The 20,078-nt window shown below is 47.3% G+C and overlaps 1 protein-coding gene and 1 long non-coding RNA gene across 5 annotated transcripts in view; one reads left to right on the top strand and one right to left on the bottom strand.

Moving 5' to 3' along the window:
- BICDL1 (BICD family like cargo adaptor 1) overlaps positions 1 to 20,078 on the bottom strand; it is a 50,187-nt gene that overhangs the window by 4,879 nt on the left and 25,230 nt on the right. For all 4 annotated transcript variants that reach the window (XR_004360131.1, XR_004360132.1, XM_032705588.1 and 1 more), the window contains exons 3-10: positions 14,064 to 14,180; positions 13,363 to 13,374; positions 11,844 to 11,990; positions 10,693 to 10,872; positions 10,190 to 10,408; positions 8,903 to 9,046; positions 5,529 to 5,659; positions 2,786 to 2,906 (exon numbers count right to left, since the gene is read on the bottom strand). Coding sequence is in view for 2 of the 4 variants with exons in the window: in XM_032705588.1 (XP_032561479.1) it covers positions 2,786 to 2,906; positions 5,529 to 5,659; positions 8,903 to 9,046; positions 10,190 to 10,408; positions 10,693 to 10,872; positions 11,844 to 11,990; positions 13,363 to 13,374; positions 14,064 to 14,180 (1,071 nt within the window). In the remaining 2 variants the exon portion in view is untranslated. The remainder of the gene's footprint in view (positions 1 to 2,785; positions 2,907 to 5,528; positions 5,660 to 8,902; positions 9,047 to 10,189; positions 10,409 to 10,692; positions 10,873 to 11,843; positions 11,991 to 13,362; positions 13,375 to 14,063; positions 14,181 to 20,078) is intronic.
- On the top strand, positions 2,958 to 16,459 carry LOC116795701. The gene is made up of 6 exons (XR_004360136.1): positions 2,958 to 3,132; positions 3,583 to 3,750; positions 9,905 to 10,464; positions 10,822 to 10,890; positions 11,877 to 12,097; positions 15,972 to 16,459. It is a non-coding gene; the product is annotated as an uncharacterized LOC116795701 (long non-coding RNA).

The following is a 20,078-nucleotide window of genomic DNA, read 5'->3' as shown; positions in this document are numbered from 1 at the left end:
AGAAATTCTCTGGTTTTGTCCACGTTTGCAGCACAATGGAATTGCTCTACACAAAATAATTAGCCAGTTCTGTTGCCAGTAACAGTGTGCTGCCGTGTTCCTTGAAAACATGGCTATCAATTCTACAGATTTTAAACCTTCAAATCTGTTACTTCTGCTCTAATTGCATGTTTAAACTGCAGCTTAGTGAAAATGTGTGTCCACAAACTCGCCCTACAGGAGGAATCAAATGTTCTCCAGCAGCTTGGTCCCTGATTAGGACTGAAGGCACTATCTGGTGAGAACAAGGATTCTCTGGATGGGCTGTAGTGGTGGAAGTGCTGTTCATTTGGCACCTCATGCAGGGCAGCCTGTCAGGGAAGCACCAGGACAGAAGGGAAGGTGCTGCCATTGCCCAGCAGGTGCTCTGTATGTGAGATCAAATCAGCCAAGTGGGAGTGGAAGCTTGAACGATGTTTAATCTCTTGTTGCAGCATTTTCTGCAGGGAAAAGGATCAATAGCCATGACCTGGACCTGAATTTATTATGGGGACTTTCCCTGGGGGAGCAGGAGGGTACAGAGCTACACAGACTGGGGAAGCTTTGGGTCTTTTAAGAGCAGGGCTGGAGAGAGGAAAGGCAGAGGGAGAGTTGAAGAGGTTAAGGTAAACATTAGTATTAAGATGAAACAGGTTTCCAGAGCTGAAGCTGCCATGTGAAAATGTATGGCACTGGGATTTTGAAGGCACCTCTTCTAGTAAATGAAGTAGGTACCCAGGCTCCTGCATGGCAGATCTGTGTCCTTGATCAAGCACATGACAAGGGGTGAGTATGATTTATATATATTTTTTATATATATACACAAAAAATATTATATATATATATAAAAATACAGTATGCACTATTGAGAGTGCACTGTGTTTGGGCCCCTGTCTGTCAGATGTGTGAATCAGAGAGCACAGCACTTGGCTGTGGAGGATTTTTGCTTGTGTTCTATTTTATAGCCTGTATGATTATGTGTTTACAGAACAGAGTAATCTTGTTGAGAGTCCTTGGTAAAATGCAGACTAGAAGGGTGCAAGAACAAAATGCTATCAGATGAAAGCTTTTACTTATGCCCAGCTAAAGCAGAGACTCTTATTCTATTTTATCAGAAACATTCACCTTTGGAAAACAGTCCCCAGAATACATAAATCACCTGACTTGTTTTGTGCCTCTGTGGCTGAGCTGCTGTTCTGGGGACATTAGGTGGTTGGAAGCTATTTTGCTGCTGTGTAATAATGCTTTAGGTCAGTAAGTTGGAGACAACTTACTGCTGTGCTAGTGGGCCTGGGCCTCATCTCAGAGCTGGTGGGAGCAGCTCTGGGGTTGTTGTATTGCTGCAATAGGACCTGTTGTTAAACCCTAAGCTGGGTTTACTCTAGCACTGAATACTAAATGTACTAAGTACATTAAATACCACCCATCCAAACTGAAGCAGAACTTGGATCCAGACAGCTCCTATGCCAGTCTCTATTTCAGGAAGTTTTCCAAATCCTAGATATGGGGATACAGAGGATTAATAATATGTGCACCTCAGCCTGGCTTTTCCCGTGGTGACCTGGAAAAGCCTCACCGTGGGGACAAGGGGATTCTACCCCTCGTGCCCTGGCCTGGTGCTGAGGTGGGGTGTGTGTGTGCAGAATATTGTGGGTAATGGAGACCCCCCCACTGGCCCCTCTTGCCAGATGATGGTGAGGGCAGAGAAGGATGTGGGTGATGGTGGCAGCAGATGGAGCAGGCAAGGGGATGGCGAGTGTTGGCAAGGGTGTGGGGAGCTCACCTCAAAGGCAGGAGGGGTGTACGACTAAAGCTGTTGGTACAGGAACTGAGAAAGGCCACTAGATCAGAAACCAAAGGAGCCAGATAGTAAAAAGCCCTGAGGAAGCAAACTGTAAGCAGGAGAAAGAAAAGAAAAGAAGAAAAAAAAAAAAGAGAGAAACGAAAACACAGTGGAGTTGAGACAGGAGCGAGGTTGTACGGGAAAGGTTTCTACTGGTCAGGCTGGTTTTTAGTAGAGTTGAGGTCTTGCATGGTCTGCAACAAATCACTCTAAATGGCACAGACCTTTTGATTCTGCTTTATTTGGTGTTAAAGCAGCCCTCCCTAGGTGCTGGTTCTGGGAGGAGACAGCTTTGCCTGCTCTCAAGGGCTCTCTGCCTTGACGAGGGTTTTCCCCACTGACCCCAAGCAGAGCATCTCCAGGGCAGCTGTGGGACTGCCATGGGTTTGGTTTTTTTACCTTGGTGGAGAGCTGGGATTTTAGCTTCTCCTTCTTGATGGATCTTCTGAGTTGATGAAAACAGTGCAGCAACAGTCATAACAACCCCTCTGTCTCCCACTCTCCCACCTTTCTGGTCCTTTATGGAAATGCATGGACATGGTGTGTCCACATGTCCCCAAGGCTGTACCTGCTGGGGACACCTCCTGCATGGACCCCTCCCCTCCAGGGGCACAGCAGGTTACTCTGCAATGTGCATGTTACCCATTCTGCTTGCAGCCATGAGATACAATCTGTTTCTCCAGTTTAAATGAGTGTTCCTGTATCATGAACAGCTCTCAGCTGAACAGCTTGGAGCAGGGAGGGCAGCTCACCCCCCCCCCCCGAGTCCCACTGCGCCACTGGCTCCTGCAGAGCCAAAACCAAACCCCCCAATCTACGGGCTGAGAACGCAGCAAACCCCCAGGGAGGGGGGACAGTCACCCAAAGGTGCCTCTGGGACCACGTGCCACCCAGACCCTGCCCTGTGGGGCTGGGACTGCTCACCTGCCAGGCCTCCAGCTGCTGTGAGAGGTTCACCTTCTGCTGGATGGCATCCAGCAGTTGGCTGTTGAGGGACATCATGTCAATCTTGCACTTGCTCAGCTCCACCTCCACTGCATTCTTCCTGTGGGGGTGACAGAAATTGGGGCATGTGACTTTTTTCTTTTCTTTTCTTTTTTTTTTTTTAAAGCAAGGGTTAAACATATCCTCGAGGAGAAGTCAACAATTTCTTTCACTGGCAAGTCCTCGCTTCCTAAACTGTTCATCTCCATTCTATTCTGGACAATCTATTAATCTGAAGAGTGGGACAGAGCTGTTGACATCATTACTATAAACCCAGCAGATTTCTGGTAAGCACACTGTGAAGAATACAAAAAGAAAATCAAATGCACTGCTGTGTAAGATAATATTGTGCCTGGATAATGTGCATGATCTGCCATTAAAGCAGAGATCTAAAACAAGGTAAAATCTATATATAAATATTCTTTCCTTTTCTTCTGTTTACTAATGCATAAAAAAGAACAGTATGTACTAAAAATCAAATTACCTGTGTCTAATCACTTGATCAGTAAATTGAAATATCAAACAAACAAACAAACAGACAAAACCTTTAAAGAGTACAATTGTGCTTTTACTTGGTACTTGGACTGAAGGAAGGAAGGAATGAAAGAAGAGAGCTTATCACAGCAAATGCTTTTAAAGAATGACAAACTTAAAACTGTTTGAATTAAATGTTATGCTTTAAGGAGAGATGCCAGTTTCAATGGAGTTGGGAACACCACTGCTGCATTTCTTTCCAGGCATTTGATGGCCACTGGGCCTGTAACACCACGGACAAGGTTGCCCAAAGGGCCCTGAGCGCTCAGTGGCTGAGATGTTCCAGCTGCTAGTGGAAAGGAATTATCCTTCAGGATGGAGTAAACTGCCCAAGCTGGGAAATGCTGCTCACCATACTGAGAGCACAACAGGTGAGCACAAAGCTTAAGTTTTCAATTAACTGCTGTGTGATGGGAAGCTGTAACATGACTTGCTGGGAACCATCTTTCCTTGAAAACATTTTCGAGAGAAATAATTGCATCTTATTAACTGTAGCTAATTCCTCCCCTCCTAATAGCTCCCTTGTGCTCCCCTGCAGAAGAGCAATTTGAGAACTTGTGTTTATATTCCAGGTACTGGTTGCTTAACACTTCCTATTATAGGATCTTGTTTTCCTATTGCTTCCCATGTTGCCAAACTTCAGCTTCAAGCAAAAATTTTCCACGCCAGATGTCTGCCTCGGGCAGTGATTTTATTTCTGTTCAGAGTCAGGGATTTTTTGGGGGGGATGGGTTCAACAAAAGCGACTTAACCCTTGAGGTGTGAGGTGGGAAGCATATCACGAGCCTCCCAGGAGGTTCAGTGCCTGGGAACAGCCCACTCGGTCTGGGAGGGATGTTTTCATTTCCAGCAACAAGTCGCTCTTGTCTGCTTTCACTTGCTGCCACTCTCTGCTCATTAATCCCCCGCCACTCCCCCCGGCACACTCCTCTCGCCCCCAGACCCGGGCTCCTGTGACAGTCAGCCGTAAATATTGGTGCTTTGTGCCAGCAGGGTCATTAGTGGGCTGGAGAAACTGTGCCCTTTCACTCCCGGCTCTGGTTCGAGCACCTTAGACAGGCTTTTGCTGCCGAGCTCCCCCTTGCTGGCTGGATATTACCAGGGGATTGATGGCAGCGTGTTGCCATAGCCACAGCACAACCCGCAACCCACACGCACTGGAAATGTCAGAACCACCTCTCTCTGCGCCTGGCAGACAGCTGGGATGCTCCTGATCCTTGCCAACAGATGGAGGTGTTACAGAGGACAGCGATGGGAATTCGGTAGCCAGCTACCTGGGCAAGAGCAGCTGGGATGATCAGGTCACTTCAAGAAAGGTGAAGGGATGGTGCAGGCTGATTTAGCTCCTGCACCTTCAGAGCTGCAATGCTCCTGTGCTTCTCCTCTTGCCCGGGGCTTGAGTTTCCCTAAGAAGATGGACTTGTGGTGTCCTGGTTCATCTGCTTATTGAAGAGATTACCACATATATCCTTTCTAGCTGGAGCACAGAGGTGTGAATGTTTCTGCCCCTCTCCTCGGGGCAAAGAGTGCTCAGGGCATTTTGGCAGGCCCAAGGACAGAGCTGGGGAAGGGGGGCATAGGGTACAGGGGAGCAGAACTGCACAGGTGTGCAAGGAGGATGGGGAAAATAAAGAGCCAAACCAGTGAGAGAATCCCAAAAGGAGAAACAGAGAATTACAGGACTGGAGATGCAAGAAAGACCCTGGAACAGGAAAGGAGAGCGAGTGACCAGAGAAATGAAATGGTTTAGGGAAGAAGCCCAAGCAGGGCTGTAATGGGGATGGGCAGGAAAGCAGGGTGTGTCTGGAAGAGCAAAAGAATTCAAATATGACCAATAGGGCAGACCATTTGGTTCCCTGAAGTCCTCTCCTCCGTGCAGTGACTCATGCCAGCACTAGGGATGGCAAAAACATGCTTCACAGCATCCTCCTTAATGCCCCCAATCCTGCCATGGGACATGCATCTCCTGCCCTGTTCCCAAGCTGCTGGCAGCATTTCCCAAGTCCAGTGAAACCGAGACTTGCTCCATCACACTGTAACAGCTACTCAGATTTCCAGAGGGTAGGAGAAATCCACCCCAGAGGCATCTCCTGCCAAGGCACTCTGTAACTGCTGACCCAGCCTGGCCTTGGCTGTTCATGCCACTTACTTGGCAATGGCCTCATCCCGGTCCCTGATGGCCTGCAGGAGCCGTTCACTTGTCTCCTTGTCTTCAGCAGCTCCTCGCAGCCGGTCCCGTTCCTCCTTCAGCGTCGTCATTTCCACACTCAGCAGCGTGACCTGTGGGCAGAGGGAAGGTGTGAAACCAAGGGCTGCTCAGGCAAATTCACCACAAGTGTGTGTGTGTGGAAAAAAACCCACATGGGCCAACCTGGAGGCTGAGCTCCCCTGCTTGTAGGAGAAGCTGTGTCTGCTGGGAGGGGGCTGTTAGTGCTGGTGCAACACCTCATAAAGTGTGCTGGCTTTCCTGGGGATGGTGGCAGTGCTGGTCTGAGTGAGATGGTCACTAAGCCTCAGTAACATGCAGAAACAGCAAGGAAAGCAGAGCAGGACCCATCTGTGACTTTGCTGTCACTATGGCATCGGCACTAAAATATTGCCCCTCTCCAAGCAGTTTGTCTTGTGAATGCATCCTCTGAGCCTGCCTGTTGTAATTCTGATCTTTCCAGGGTTAAATTATTGCTAACATAATTTAGCAGCAAATAAGATTTTTTGAAGGGGCCATCACGTCTCCTGTAGAATGAAGCTGTAGACAAAGGATGTGAAAATTCCCTTTCATGCCATGGAAGGTGTTACTGGCACATCTTACAATTTTAATTAGACTTTAAAATATGTGTGGAGTCTTAAATAGTCTGAGAAATGATCTATCGTTTTGGTCCTGTGCAGAGTGAGTTAATAGGGTGTGAAATCATGCAAGGATTGCATTAGCAGAGCTTTGTAATATTTCATACACGTTTAATTTCTTTTGTCTAGGGCACACACATGCTCTGTTACACTACTCCATCACCTGGAAACCCTTCCAGCATTTGACCCACCTCCTGTCTCTAAATGCAGCTCAGTAGTGCTTGAATCTTCAAAGAAATCTTTAAATAGAGGGCAGACAGTCAAAAAGGGCTCATCACATCCAGGGCGTGGGAGGATCTGCCGTTAGTGCGGTGTGGCTGGGCCGGGGGGAGGAGGGTGTGAACACACCCTGTCTGTGTGCTGAGACTCCCCATGGTGTCCCAGGGCTGCCAGGGAACTGGGGAGCTGTTCCTGAGCCCTGCCCTCCCACAGCCCCCCGTGGGGTGCACCTCAGGGCAGCAATGGGGCAGAGAGCAGTAGTGGGGCAATGCGAAAGGTGCTGAGCACTTCTGCAGAATTCCCAGGGGACAGAGGATCAAGAGGCCCAAAACACAGTGTTTGGGGAACGGTTTGGGATTTTAACTAGTTTTATCTGTGCTTCAGTAAGAATGGGATGCCACTGAGGGAGAAGACGGACAGGGAGAAGATGTGAAACCACTTCCCAGTGTAGACAGAGGCAGGGGTGACTCCCATCTTCACCAGCTCACCTTGCTCTCAGGCAGAAGCAATGAATGTGTGTGGTGCTACAGTTCCAAAAGCCATTTAGGAGGAGTTTCCCTTTGAGTGTATCAATACCAGTGACAGCACAGAGGGATGAGGAGGCAGCAGAGCACCGCTCCCCCAGGTTGGACCAGATTTCCATGTGCATCGATTTTCTTTAGCACCTGAACAGAAGATGATGTTGCCTCTTCAGTGGGAGGTGAGAATAATTATTAACGTGGAGCAAGTGCAAGGATGGGTTACAGGCAAAAGCTGTGGGAGATGTGTGCTTGCTGTGAGAGGCTGGAGGATTTCTCCAAGAGCAATGTCTGCTACATTTGTAGCTATGCCCCATCTTTCTTCATATCACATAGAGGTGTAAGAAGAAAATAGAACTGCAGTTTTCCCTTTGTTCACTAAATATTCAGAGCTCTGGTAGTCAGGGACCCCTAAAAGCAGAGACAGGGTTCCAGAGTTGTGATCCAGGCCAGGTCTTCTGGTCCTTCTTGGCTGGGGAGTTTGGGAAGATCAGTCACAGCAAAAAAACAACCACGTGCTGCTCCCTCCTGGTGTCCTGTCAAGGCCTCCTGTGTGAGGTGCTGCTCCAGACACACAGGGTGGTGTACAGGTGGTCACTCAAAACGTGTGAAAGAGCCTCGAAAGGTCTCAGTCAGCAGAGCCAGGTTGCAGTCATCAAGCCCTTGTCTCCTCCATCTCAGGTGTGTTTAAGGGCAAGGGGGACCTGGGGGTGATGCACAGGACCACGGCAGCACAGCCAGAGAAGTGTCTGGGCTCATGTCTCGCTGGGGCAGAAGTTTGGACCCCCAGTATTGTCTCTTGTGGTGGCCACATCGCTGAGAGGAGCAATCCTCCAAGAAGGATGGGCTCCAGGGCTGCTCCCCTTCTCCACTCTGCCTCTGACCAGCTGCTCTGTCAGCAGGACCATTTCCCACCCCCCCCCACAGGCAGCCATCACTGCTGGGGTATTTAATGATGCTCTCACTCTTTTCGGTCCCATGGTGGGAGCCCCCACAGCCCTAAACAAGGCTGTCAGACTTGTGCTGACTTTCTGAACAGGGATGTTTTCCTATTTATTCTCTAAAGGGTTACATCAAAAGGGCAATACAGCACCACTGCCAAGACCAGTGTCAATCCCATTCCCTGCTCCAGTGCAGTTGGCGCTGGACAAGTACCTTCAACAAAGGATGCTACTGCTGCAGCCTCTGGATCCCCTCCAGCGTTTGGAGTCTTGTCCCACAGAAACAGGGATTGCAGAGCATCTCCTTGGGTGCCTCTCTCCATTTACTGCTCTTGGCATAGGACCTCAGACATGGGTGGTGCTGCGTTCAGTGCGGTTGCAGTGGGATTCTGTGCCTTGGGTGTGGAGTTGGTTTCAGGGCTGGATCATTTGTTGCTGTTGAGATTGCCTTTGCCCTGTTGGCCCTGGGGTGACAGGCTGGCCATGATTAGGATTCTCTGGGTGTGCATTTCTGAGGGTTTTGTGATGCTGCTATGGAAGGGGTCAAACCCTGCTTCATGCACAGCAGAGCAGCACTGTTATATCCATCCAGGGGATGTATATGTCTTTCACAAGGGCTTAATGCAGGCAGCTTGGGTCAGACTGGAAACCTTTGGGTTTCTAGTACCCCATATCAAGCAGACTTGTACTTTGGGGTCTTCTGCTGAGATGAACTTAAGCAACACAGATTGGCTGACAAGTGGACTGGGAGAAAGGTTTAAAGGAAGTTTGGCTGTTTGAGACAATGCCTGGGATGGACCCCAGACAACCTGTCAAAAACTCTCCTAAATGCATAAATCCTCTGCACTGGGTTTAACAATGTCTCCCTCATCCAGCCATAAGTGGTTTTGGCCTAAATCCTCCTGGGTTATTTATCATGTTGATCTCTTCGATGGAAGGCATGTCTTGGAGGATGAACACTGGTGTTACAAGACCACATGTAAAGTGTGGGAATTGCTAACCTGGCTGTGCAGTCGCTGCAGCTCCTCCAAACTCTGCCTCAGTTTCCCCCGTTCTCCCTCCATTAATTCCCTCAGGGCTCGTGAATCCTCACTTGTTCTCCTGATCTGTTCCTCTAACGTGTCGTCGTCGCTTCGTCGAGAGCTCTGAGAGCGGGAGAGAAATCTCTTGCTCAGATTTCACTTTAAAAAAGGCAATTGCATTAATTTGATACCGGTTTGGGATGGAGGTACTAAACAAGGAAGAAGAAAATGTGAATGTGACCTCGGTAGAGTTTCAGGGTTTTTCCCAGATACCTCCACAGTGGAAACGTGCTCAGCCAGTGGTAGTGCTTGTACACATGATACAAAGAGCATGCAGAGCTTAACACAAACCAAATGTACAGAGACCTGCTTGGTAACATATGGTTACAATCTCTGTGTTTGTGGACCTTTTGCAGGACTTTCCACATTTTATTTAACAAATGCAACTTCATCTCTATACTCAGCCTTCTTGCAGCTGTTATGGGTCCTTAAACGAGGAGGGTGAGTACTCCCATGCAGGTCTGCAGCTGCAGGGTCTGCACTGTGTTCCTCACCATGGCATCTCAAATAAGTCATCCTGGCAATGCAACCAGCTTGTGGGGGATGGGAACAGGCCTGATTTGAGCCATTGTGAGGTGTTTTCTTGTAATTCTGCACTCCTGTGGATGCTGAGCGGTCCTTCCCTCCTGCTCAGCAGCCTGGGGACAATATCCCACAGACATCATCTTGTGCCAGCAAAACCTTTCACCTGTCTGGCAGCTCTTGCCATGACATTCATATCCAGTGACAATTTGCAGGGACAGAACCTACCCACATAGGGGTTACGATGCTTTTGTGATGCTATTGCTAATGAAGCAAGGTTAGGAAAACCCTAAGAGAAATAACTGAACTGTGATGTATAAGGCAATCTGCAGTATTTCCACGTTGAAACTCTAACTTACTGAAAATCTCAAAGTAAGCCTATGTTTATTAATTTTCCAGAATGACTCCCAGGCCAACGATGGTTGCACAAGCTTGAAACTTATTGCATGAGCTTGAAACTTTAGGTGGTCTGACCACTGCAGGGCTGAAACCCCACGTGCTTGGCTCTTGTCTGACCATTTGAGACACATGGAGCAGGCTGTGCACTGTGACAGCCCATCTCTGTGGGCTACAGAGGTTTTCTTGGAGACTGGGAACTTCAAGATCCAGCAGAACCTGCAGCAAGCTCTGCCACCTGGGCCCGGGACATGCACAAGCCAAGGTGTCTCTGTGCCACCAACTTACCGTGGAGTCTGCCCCATCCAGCACATTTTGTATCAGTCTTTTGAGCTCACTGAGAGCTGCCCGAAGGCTCCCGGCTGGGACGTCTTTGGCTGATGAAGTTTCTGAAGACTCGTCCATGGAGGAGTCTGTGGAGACGGCGGAGTCCGCGCTGTCGTTCCCTCTGAGGTGGGAGCAGAGATACCGCACTTGGCAATAGGCCTCCCAGAGCTGCAGCCTCAGCTGAAACAAGAGACAAGAGGCTGGGACATCAAGGCCATGGAAATTCTCCTTCTGTGGTAAAGTGAAGCATGTGTTTGCTGAACCTCACAAATATCTGTCTAGCTTGCTCTGTTGGTTTTGAAATGGATGCAGAGGTTTGGCTTCATATGGTCAAAAGGGTGTTGTTCCCAATTTTCTGGCCCTTAGTTCAGCTCCAAACCCAGATCAAATGCAATAAACTCCCTTTCCCTCAGGGGCTGGTCACAGAGGCCCGTGGGCTTTCTCAGGGGCTGGAGGGCAAATACCTGCTCTCGTTCTTGTTCCAGCTCCTCTGCCTCCATGCTCTGCTCTATCTCAGATAGGAGGGACGTGCTGGTTGTGTTGAGGTTTTGGAGGCTTCTCTCCTCACTGAGCTCCTCTACCTTCCCCTGCAGCTGCCGGTAGGACAGACGCACCTCCTGGAGCTCCATCTGGCTTTGGTGCAGCTTGTGAAGAAAATCAAGGTATTGGAAAAAAAGTATTAGTGGAGGTGATAAGGACTGGATGAATCTCTTGGTTTCTGAAGGAGCTGGGAGGGAGAAATGAGTGACATAAAGCAGGGTTTCCAGCCAGGAGAAAAGTACTCTTGGCTGGTGTTGCTATTTATTGGAGCTTAATAATCTCCAAATGTCATTAGACATTGTTTAGACGCCAGAATATCCTGAAAGATAAAAATAGCAAGTTAATCAGCACTAAAATGAGAAACATTGTGAAAAAGTTAGGACTCAGGTAAAACAATTTGCTGAAAACAACACAGTAGGAAATGAATCCAAAAAGAAAGTGATACAGACAGATTTTTTAAAAATATATGCACAAATACAAATACATGTTAAAAAAAGGAAAAATTTTTCAGGGCTGTTTTACAGATCTGGGGATTCAGGGGTTGTCAGCCCATGGCAGCAAAATGGAAAAATCTTACTCTCTCTCAAGATGCCATAAGCCCCAGAGGTGCCAGGTGGTTCTCTGGGGGGTGATGTTTGGTGACACATGACTGTGAACACCATGGAAAACTGTCTGAGCAGTGAGAGCCACGAGGCCAGTGACTGCCCTCTGGGACAGCAGCGTCTAAGCCTTTTCTGAAGCCAATTCTACTATTAGAAAATTAACTAAAATGAACTACAACCAAAATTCTCTGCTTGTTCTGACATGTACCTAATTTCCCCGGCACCCTGTCCCACTCCCTTGCTCAGATCTCCCTCCTAAGCTGCTCTTTGCTGTCACTGAGACTCCTGTTATCTGTTCCCAGATCCCAGAAAACACCTGGGACCTTACTTGCTGCCATGAGGCATTTTATTCTATGGATTTATGAGTTGTTTTGACTCTCAGTTCTTGATTCTCTTCCTGGCCAATTTTGCCCCAAAACATGTCTTTTACTGCATTTCCCCATCCCTTCCCTGCCTCACTGCTGCCTCCTCACCTGCAGGTCCTTGTCATGGCTTTGTCTCTCCAGGATGAGCACTCGGTCCTGCAGCTCCTCCACGGTTCCCTGGAGCAGGTCGTTCTCCTCCATCATGGCACTAAGGCGATGCTCCAGCTCCCTCTTCCTGTCCGTCAGCATTTTGATCTGCAGAGGAAAGAGAGGCAGTGTCAGAACCCCACACTTTGCAGGAAGCAGAGAGGAGGGAAATCACATTCCGGAGAGAGAAATGAAACAGCAGAAAAAAAGCCAGAGTATGTACATAAGTATTCTGGACCTGCATGAGAGAAACTGTGTGTGTGGTTTAAAGCTTGGGAAGGCTCTGGAAGGAAACTCCTCCTTCTCCAGGCTGCAAAGGCAGCTCTAAAGGGGCTGGGTGGGCACTGGCAGGTGAGGGAGCAGGCAGAAATGTCCAAAGGGATTAAGCAGAGACCAGCCCTGCCCACCCCTTCTACCTTAACATTTGCAAGACTGGGCAAAACTAGTTACTTTTCCTGGCTAGTCCCTGACTGAGCATGGTGGCATTTTCTCCTGTATGGGTGCTGAAGATCACAGGGTGAGCCAGCAGGATCCAGGGTGAGCCTGTGGGATCCTGCTCCCCACAGGGCTGTGCCACAGCACTGCTCATAGCTGTTCTTAATTGCTGTGTGTTCATCAGGTCCTCATCAGGGATTTTTCTGTCTTTTTCCTTGTGAAGACTCCTTTCTGTGCCACGCTTATTTTTAGCCTCCCAGTGATCAGTTGCCTTTAAAATTGGTTCATTTCTTTTAATTGTCAAGGGCAGTGATTTCAGGCGGAGGGACAGCGTGCCAAACAAACCCTCCATGACTCAGTTAGCTGGGAACAGTGCACAGGATGAATCAGCACTAGCCAAAGTCACTTCTTGTTTAACCAAGAAGAAGGAGTCTTTTCCCAGATTAGTACACACAGGATCTCTGGGGACTGGCATGCCAGCCATCCACCAGCCCAGTATAACTCTAAATAGTCCCTATGGCCTCCTTTCAACCCATGGACTGTGACAAATTCAGCAACTTCCCATTGTTTTCTTGGCCTTTTTAGGACCTTGTCTCTTTGCTGCTTTCCAGGTTGTTGGAAAGATTTGGCTGCATAAAGGAAAGTTAGCCAAGTGTGTTGGCTTGCTATTTCCGTAGGGTAAAGGCTGCTGGAGGTATTGGAAACTGCTCTTAGGTGACTAATGGCTTCTGAGATGTCTCTGCCCACCACCATCATGATTTGAGAGGGTTGGAGAAAGAAAAATAAGAGGTTTAATACAGAGGTTGTAGCAAGAGTTTGTATTTGGCAGCCAAACCAGTAATGAACACAGTGTGAATAACTGTATAACAGAAAAAAGAACCACTCTGCCGTGAGCCCTGGGCCATGGGAAGGACATGGGGGAGAATGGGATTTGGAAAGTAAAACAGAAAGGAGGTGAGGAGGCAAGGTGGGCATGCACAGTGACAGGCATGCATGGTAACAGCGATGTACACGCAGGCAAACCCTTCCAAGCCTCCATACTTACTTCAAGGACCTGCTGCTCCACACCAAGGGGAGGGGAAGAAAAGGCGAGGGACCAGCAAGGAGCAGGTGGGAGTGGGAGAAAAAAACAAATTGAGAGATTTTAGGAAAAGTTTTTCCAGACGGCCTTTAAATAAAAGAACTGGTTGGGCAGTAGAGTTGGACATCTACTTGTGCAGTTCCTGCCTACATGGTTCCCAGTGACACCTCATCAGGGAAGGGAAGAGGAAGGAAGGTTGTATCATTCCTGCTAATGTACCACAGTTAAAACAGGCAGGGGCTCCTTGCTTTCCCAGGTGCGTGGCTCAGAGGCAGGAGAGGATTGCTGCTTTCTTTGCAAGCATGAGGAACAGGATAAAAAAACCCCCTTGCAGTCCTTCCCACCATGCCCCAGAGTTTAACCCAAACTGGGCAGCAGCCCTGCAGGAGCACAGCCATGGTTTAGCTCCTGGAAGATCCTTCTCATCCATTCATTTTCCGGGCATGCTGTGACCAAGGCAGCACTGGAAGCTGGCCTGAGCCAGCCCAGCCATCCCTGGGCTGCAGCAAAAATTCCTGCTGGGGCAGTCCTTTGCCCCACTGCTGCCACCCCTCTGTTTGCTCCAACAGCAGGTTCTGTTTACTCAGTTCAGGGAGGGTCATTATACAAGCTAAAACAGCCCTGGCTGCCTTTTGAAGGAGCAGGGCCAAGCGCAGGTGACTCACCTCGGCCTGGAGGCTCTCCAGCCGCACGATGTGTTGGCTGCTGGAGGAGTTCTTCTCCCGAAAGTCCTCCCGGAGGGTGTGGACCTGCAGGGAGAGCTGCCGCTCAACCTCCGACGCCTGCAAGGAGACACCAGCTGGCGTTACCCCAAGGGTGGTCGCACAGACCCAAAGCAGTTATCTCCTCCTGCACAGGAGACCTGCCCTCGTATGACTTCTGCAGAAGTCCTAGTTTTGGCAGAAACTCTGAATCCTGCACTGTTTGGGTGAGTGAAAAGCTCATCCTGGACAGACGTTGAGGAGAGCTGCCATTTAGACCATGCTGATTTTTCCCTCGGGGCAGCCAAGGGGACACAGCCCTTAACTTCCTTCCACTGCAAAAATAACACGATGATTCCCGTGTCCTAGGGGATAATCAGTTTTCCTCAAAAATAGTAGCCTAGTTGAGGTTGAGGAGGAGACCAGGCCACTTACAATGGTGAGGGGAGCCAGTCTCCACAGCCCCCAGGAAACGCTACTATTAGACTTATACTTTCTTAACCTCTGAACATCTTTGGCACAGCTCTAGAATAACAAGTGCTCTTTGCCTCTGATTCCCAGCTCCCGTCGGGGCCAGATGGAGAAACATCCGCTCCACACGACTGCCAGTGCAGGATGGCTGGGCTTGTCCCTCTTTCCCATGTTGAAGGAGGGATGCCCCACTTATGCAGGGTGGTTTGAGGACACTGGAAAGGCCATTCCCACCTGCAGGATCCAGGCTGCAGACAGCCCTTATAAATGACAGCTTAGACATGTTAACTACTCTCCAGACAGCTTTACGGCTGATTTTTACATGGGAAACACACTTGTTTAGGCTTGTAAGAGAACATAAGCTTTTTATGACAGATCCCTAATGAGACAGCACGAATGGTTTTCTATTTAATTAGCCTCCATCAGGCTCCATTACACTTAGGCACAGACCTCCACCTCTGGCACATTAGCTGGAAGTGAATTGATTCCCCTCAAGAGGTGGCATTGCCATCCTGCTCAGACATCCTGTACAGGTGGCATTGACGTCCTGTACAGACAGAGCTGTGTGTGCAGTGGCAAAAGCCATCAGGAACCATAATGTCTCAGACAGGGAGGTGAGATGGGAGGGAGGGAGGGGGGTCAGCAGCTGTGGGTGGGTTTGGGAGTGTATCCTTATGTTTGGCAAACGTGGGTCAGGATTTGACTCCGGGACAGAGTTCCCAAGGAGCAGCCCCACCAAAGGGTGCAATGGCTTTGCTCTAGCACCCTGTGACTTGAGGAATGAGCACACAGACCCAGCCTGAGCTGCCCACAAAGGCAACACTACCCTCTTTTAAAAATGGTCCCTTATTTTGCACAGTCTGCAGCAGAATATTTCAAATCAGAAGCATGAGGTAAAAGGCTGTTCCAGCTCCATCAAGTGAAGGAAAGTGTGGTTGCCCCAATGCTGCTTGCTTGGAGAGGCAGCAGCAGACAGAAGCGTGTCCACCAAAATCAGCCAGGCTCTGACCACTGGCTTCTGGAATGAGAAATGGTTTCCAATAATAAGAAATATTCTTGTCTACCCATTGTTTTTTAGTTCCCTTCTTATCCTGGATTGGCATAACTGGTCTTTTACCCTTCTTTAAAGCCTCACATCAGAGCCCTTTGCATATTGCCCTCACCTCACTTATTAAATAAAGCTTCTTTGCACTGGCAAGGTACTCAAAATATAATGATAGCACAGCACTATGGGAAGGGGTTGGTTATTTTTCTTCCCTTAGGCAGCTATAGGTTTCAAAGCATCCTAAGCAGCTATTAATTGGTGACACTAAAGAAGATGGATGGATTGTGCTTTTCTTGAATGATTCACTTGCTTTTGTAATGACTGCTGAAACATCTTCATGCTGAAACACTCTGCAGGAGCTATCAAGGATGAAAAAGCACCAGCTGAAAAGTACCGAAGGATTTTGCCTGCAAGATGCTGACCACACTCCCAAGGAGCACAAGTGGCACCAGTGGAGATGACACACCAGAATTCGATGGTTCACTGTGTAACATCATTGATATGCTTGAACAATTCTACACACAGAGAGTGTAAATGCACAATACAGCAGTAAGAAACAAGGGACTATTAATGGCACTGGAAAAATTCCCGGTAAGACAATAGATAGCTGCTCTTGCTGGTTCTGCTCCCCATGCTCAGACTGCAGCAGGTGAAGGGATGAGCTGCAAGGATGATTCAGATTGTGGAAAGTCTGTTATACGAAAGGAGACTAAAAAAAGGATGGCTTGTTTTATCTCATGCAGTGAATGCTGAGAGAGGACTCCCTATAAATACATCACGGATGAGCACACAGAAGGGAGAAGCGCTATTTAAGCAGAAGCACAATTTTGGCAGGAAAGAATTATGTGAATAAACTGAATAAGAGTATATTAAGGCTGGGAATAGGAAGATTTCCACATTTCCAAGGAGCTGCAGGAGGATTCTTCCTCTTGCATTCTTACAGTAGTAGAAATGGTGGCAAAAAATTAATTTTGTGATGGGGCTGTATCACTTTATCATGTAGTTTCTTTTAGAGGGCTGCCTATGACAGAAGGGAAATGAATTGACCTCAAAGGTCCTCTCCAGTACCAGACTGCATGCAGGACTATGAGATTTGTATTCACCAGCATTAAATCATCATCTGAAATTTATCTACATGCTGCTCAGCTTACACGCTCACACATCTTATTCCCGCAGTTATAACCCACATGGAGGGAGGAAAGCACTCAGTTATGGTTAGTATTTAGGTCCCTATGGCAGATGGAATGTTCCAATGTCACCTCAGTACACACCATTCACATCCTACCTCATGCAGTAGAGAATAGTAAAATTAACACTTTCTGTAGCCTCATACACAGTGCAGACAACTCTCTCTGACCAAGTGTTCAGCAGAAGTAAATAGAAATGTGTTTCCCTCCATAGGAGGATGAGGAAAGGTCTTCATCCAGTTCTCCTAGACAGAGAAATGGCTGATACCTTACTCACCTTTGCAAAGATTTGATTTTTCATAGACATGAGACAAAGCCTTCTGAGCTGAGTTCTGCTCATGGAATCCCCCTTTTCATGCTACATTTGTTTCAGAGGTTATTAACATTGCTGCCAAACTACGCTCTCTAACTGATTATAAACCAGAGATTTTAACATCAATTTGCACTATTTTATGGAAAGCCACCTTCACAGTGTCCAATGTTTTTCAGGCTTTATGGTGTATTTTCATACAGCTTCTAATTCAGTTCTCCACAGTGCTGTACATGTGCATGTGTTACATGTGTGTTTTAAACCATGAGCTCACTACTGATTACTTCTAACATACTCTTTTCCTTAGTGACACCAATTAAGATGAATCCTTCCATCTACACTTTCTCTTCATGGCTCAAATAAGCTGTGGTTTTTGTTGAATGGAAGTGAGTTTCTTCTGCCTCAGCCAGTGTCTGTTGGGCTTTCTCTTCCCCCATCAGTGTTTCCTAAACATTAAAAGCTAAATCTTCTGTGGTTATGCCAATCATTTAGTGATGCATTGATCTTGCTAGAGACAAGTAATATTCTTTGCAGAAAGGCAGACATGTATTGCCCAACATCACAGCTTTGCTCTGTAGTTAAAAAAGAATTAATTTCCTGGGTATGGGCAAATTAGCCAACACAGCCAGCAGGCAGGGTTTGAAACATATCTGCAATAGCATAGACATCAATTCACAATTAGAAATATTCAATCAACTGTGAGATTTGTTTTCTGGACTTCAGGCAAAGTTTCAATGAGATTTGGGCAGTGTAAGAAGAAAGGAAGAGCAGGAGGACGTTTTGGCTTCTGCTCTAATTAAGGGCTTTTTATCACTGCAAACCTGATTAAGTTCCTCTCATGATTAATTCCCCAGTGCTAAAATACACAAAACTGTGTAGATTTTTGGCAGAGAAAGATGGCTTGCCACTTACAATAACTCCACGAGGTTTAACATCTGGAATATATAAGCAATAAATAAATAAAATAAATATAAATAAATTGGAACACTGACACTCCTGTGAAGTGGGGATCTTTGAAACACTTGGGATGGATTGTGAGAAATTAATGGCCTGTAGATTAGTCTCATTCAAAGAAAATCCTCTTTTGGGAGAAAATTTGATAAATTAAACTAACTGTACACAAAATATCTAGCTATAAGTCAGAAAGAAAGAGAATGGCAAAAGTTTATAATAGACTATAGATAGGTAAAGAAACCAATGTTTCCATATGGTTTACTTCTACAAACAAGATGATTCAGATTTAACAAAGGATATTGAAGATTTTCTTGCCTAAAATAACTAAGAAAGAGAAGTCCTAATTAGTGCTAAATTTATAACACTCGGGAGATCATGTTATTCCTTTTATTAATTTGCTAATAGCTGAGTTCAAGGGACTCCCCATTCCCACTGTGGTCCCATTAACACTTCAAACCACTAATTGCTGCCTCCCCTGGCTGCAGGTTCCTGGATTCCCAGCTCTTCTCTGGAAAGAAAATATATTTGGCTACTGAAACACAAGGAAAGGAGGAAACAACAACAATCTCACTTTAGAATAATAATTTCAAAAAAATTTGTTAGGCTGGCACCATAAGCCACCATCAATATTTTGCACACCCGGGGGGTTGCTCAGTTTGGGAATTCTTTGAGAGATTTTTACAGAAGTTTTTAATTCAGGTCAACTTTAAACTATTATTCAAAGCATTAATCTATCCAGGAAAGTTCTTACATAATAGGGGTGCTTGTATTCATCACCTTTTGAGGGCTTCAGCTTGTATTTGCTGATTTATGTGCCCAGAGGGATTCTCTGTGTCAAGGCACCTCCTCCATTAAGTGTGGAGAAGAGGATTGGAAAATGTGGTGGGCTGGCCAGAACCCACCGAGCTGCTCTCACTCCCCCTCCTCAACAGGACGGGGGAGAAAATAAGATTAAAAAGCTCGTGGGTTGAGTTAAAGAAAAGGAAATCACTTACCATTAGAGGAATTTGAAGTTAAAACGGTGACTGGAAAAGTAAAAGGCGAAGCTCAGACTGGCTATTGCCAGGGGCTGGATTACTAGGGGAAATTTTTTGTGGTTTAAAACGGTGAGAGACGAGGGTGGAGCTGTACTGAGGGTGTATATTGCCCACCCTGGCGGCGTTGTGGCGGTGCCGCTTCCCTTTTTGGTGTGAGGAGATTTTTTTTTTGTGGCTGATATCATCAGCAAAGCTGTGAAGGGTGTGTGGCAAGTGAGTATTTTAATGACAATTATTAAATACGCGTTTTGCTGAGGTGAGGAGGGGAATTTATTGGGTCCAGGTGCCCAGGCACTGTCGGTGGGGCTGAGGGACCCTCTGAGGGGAGTCCGGGGCGGCCCCACGATGGACACAGATGGTTCCACCACAGCCCCGCTCAGGGCACGGCTGAGCTTGTCATCCACTGCCTCTGGAAAAATGCACTTAGGAAAGGACAAAACACTGTCTGGCAGTGACAGCTGAGGTAAAAAGTGTGAGAAACAGCCCTGTGAGCACCATGGTTGAAGGAGGAGGAGGGTAGGCCTGGCTAAGGGTTTTCCAGAGACTCTCTTCCCACTTCCCCCCAGTGCAGCGCAGGACATTGGAGCTGGGGAATGCTGTCCAGCACTGCCCCCATCCCAGCCAAACGATCTGATGGGGACAAATCATCCTCTTCTTGTCTCATCACTCTGCTACTGCCCAGGTGTGGGGGATTTAACTACACAGAGTATATAGCCACTTGGTCCCAGTGTGAGAGCTGCAAACTGCTGGGAGAAGGTGTGTGGAAAAACGAGAATTCAAGGAACCTGCAACACTTACAAGGTATTTTGGTTGTAAATATCTAACAGAGACGATTAACATTGATCCGATGGGATATTTTTAGAAAAAAAAATGGATTTTTAAGACTGTACAAGTGCTATCTAATACATACCTATTGTATATCTGGTAGCTATAAGAAGACAGGCAGGTGGACTAAATACAGTAGCCAGAGTGGCT

Source organism: Chiroxiphia lanceolata, chromosome 18, assembly GCF_009829145.1.
Source record: "Chiroxiphia lanceolata isolate bChiLan1 chromosome 18, bChiLan1.pri, whole genome shotgun sequence".
NCBI classification, from domain to species: Eukaryota; Metazoa; Chordata; class Aves; order Passeriformes; family Pipridae; genus Chiroxiphia; species Chiroxiphia lanceolata.
Note: the sequence above shows the minus strand (reverse complement) of the source record. Positions and strands in the feature narration are given on the sequence as shown.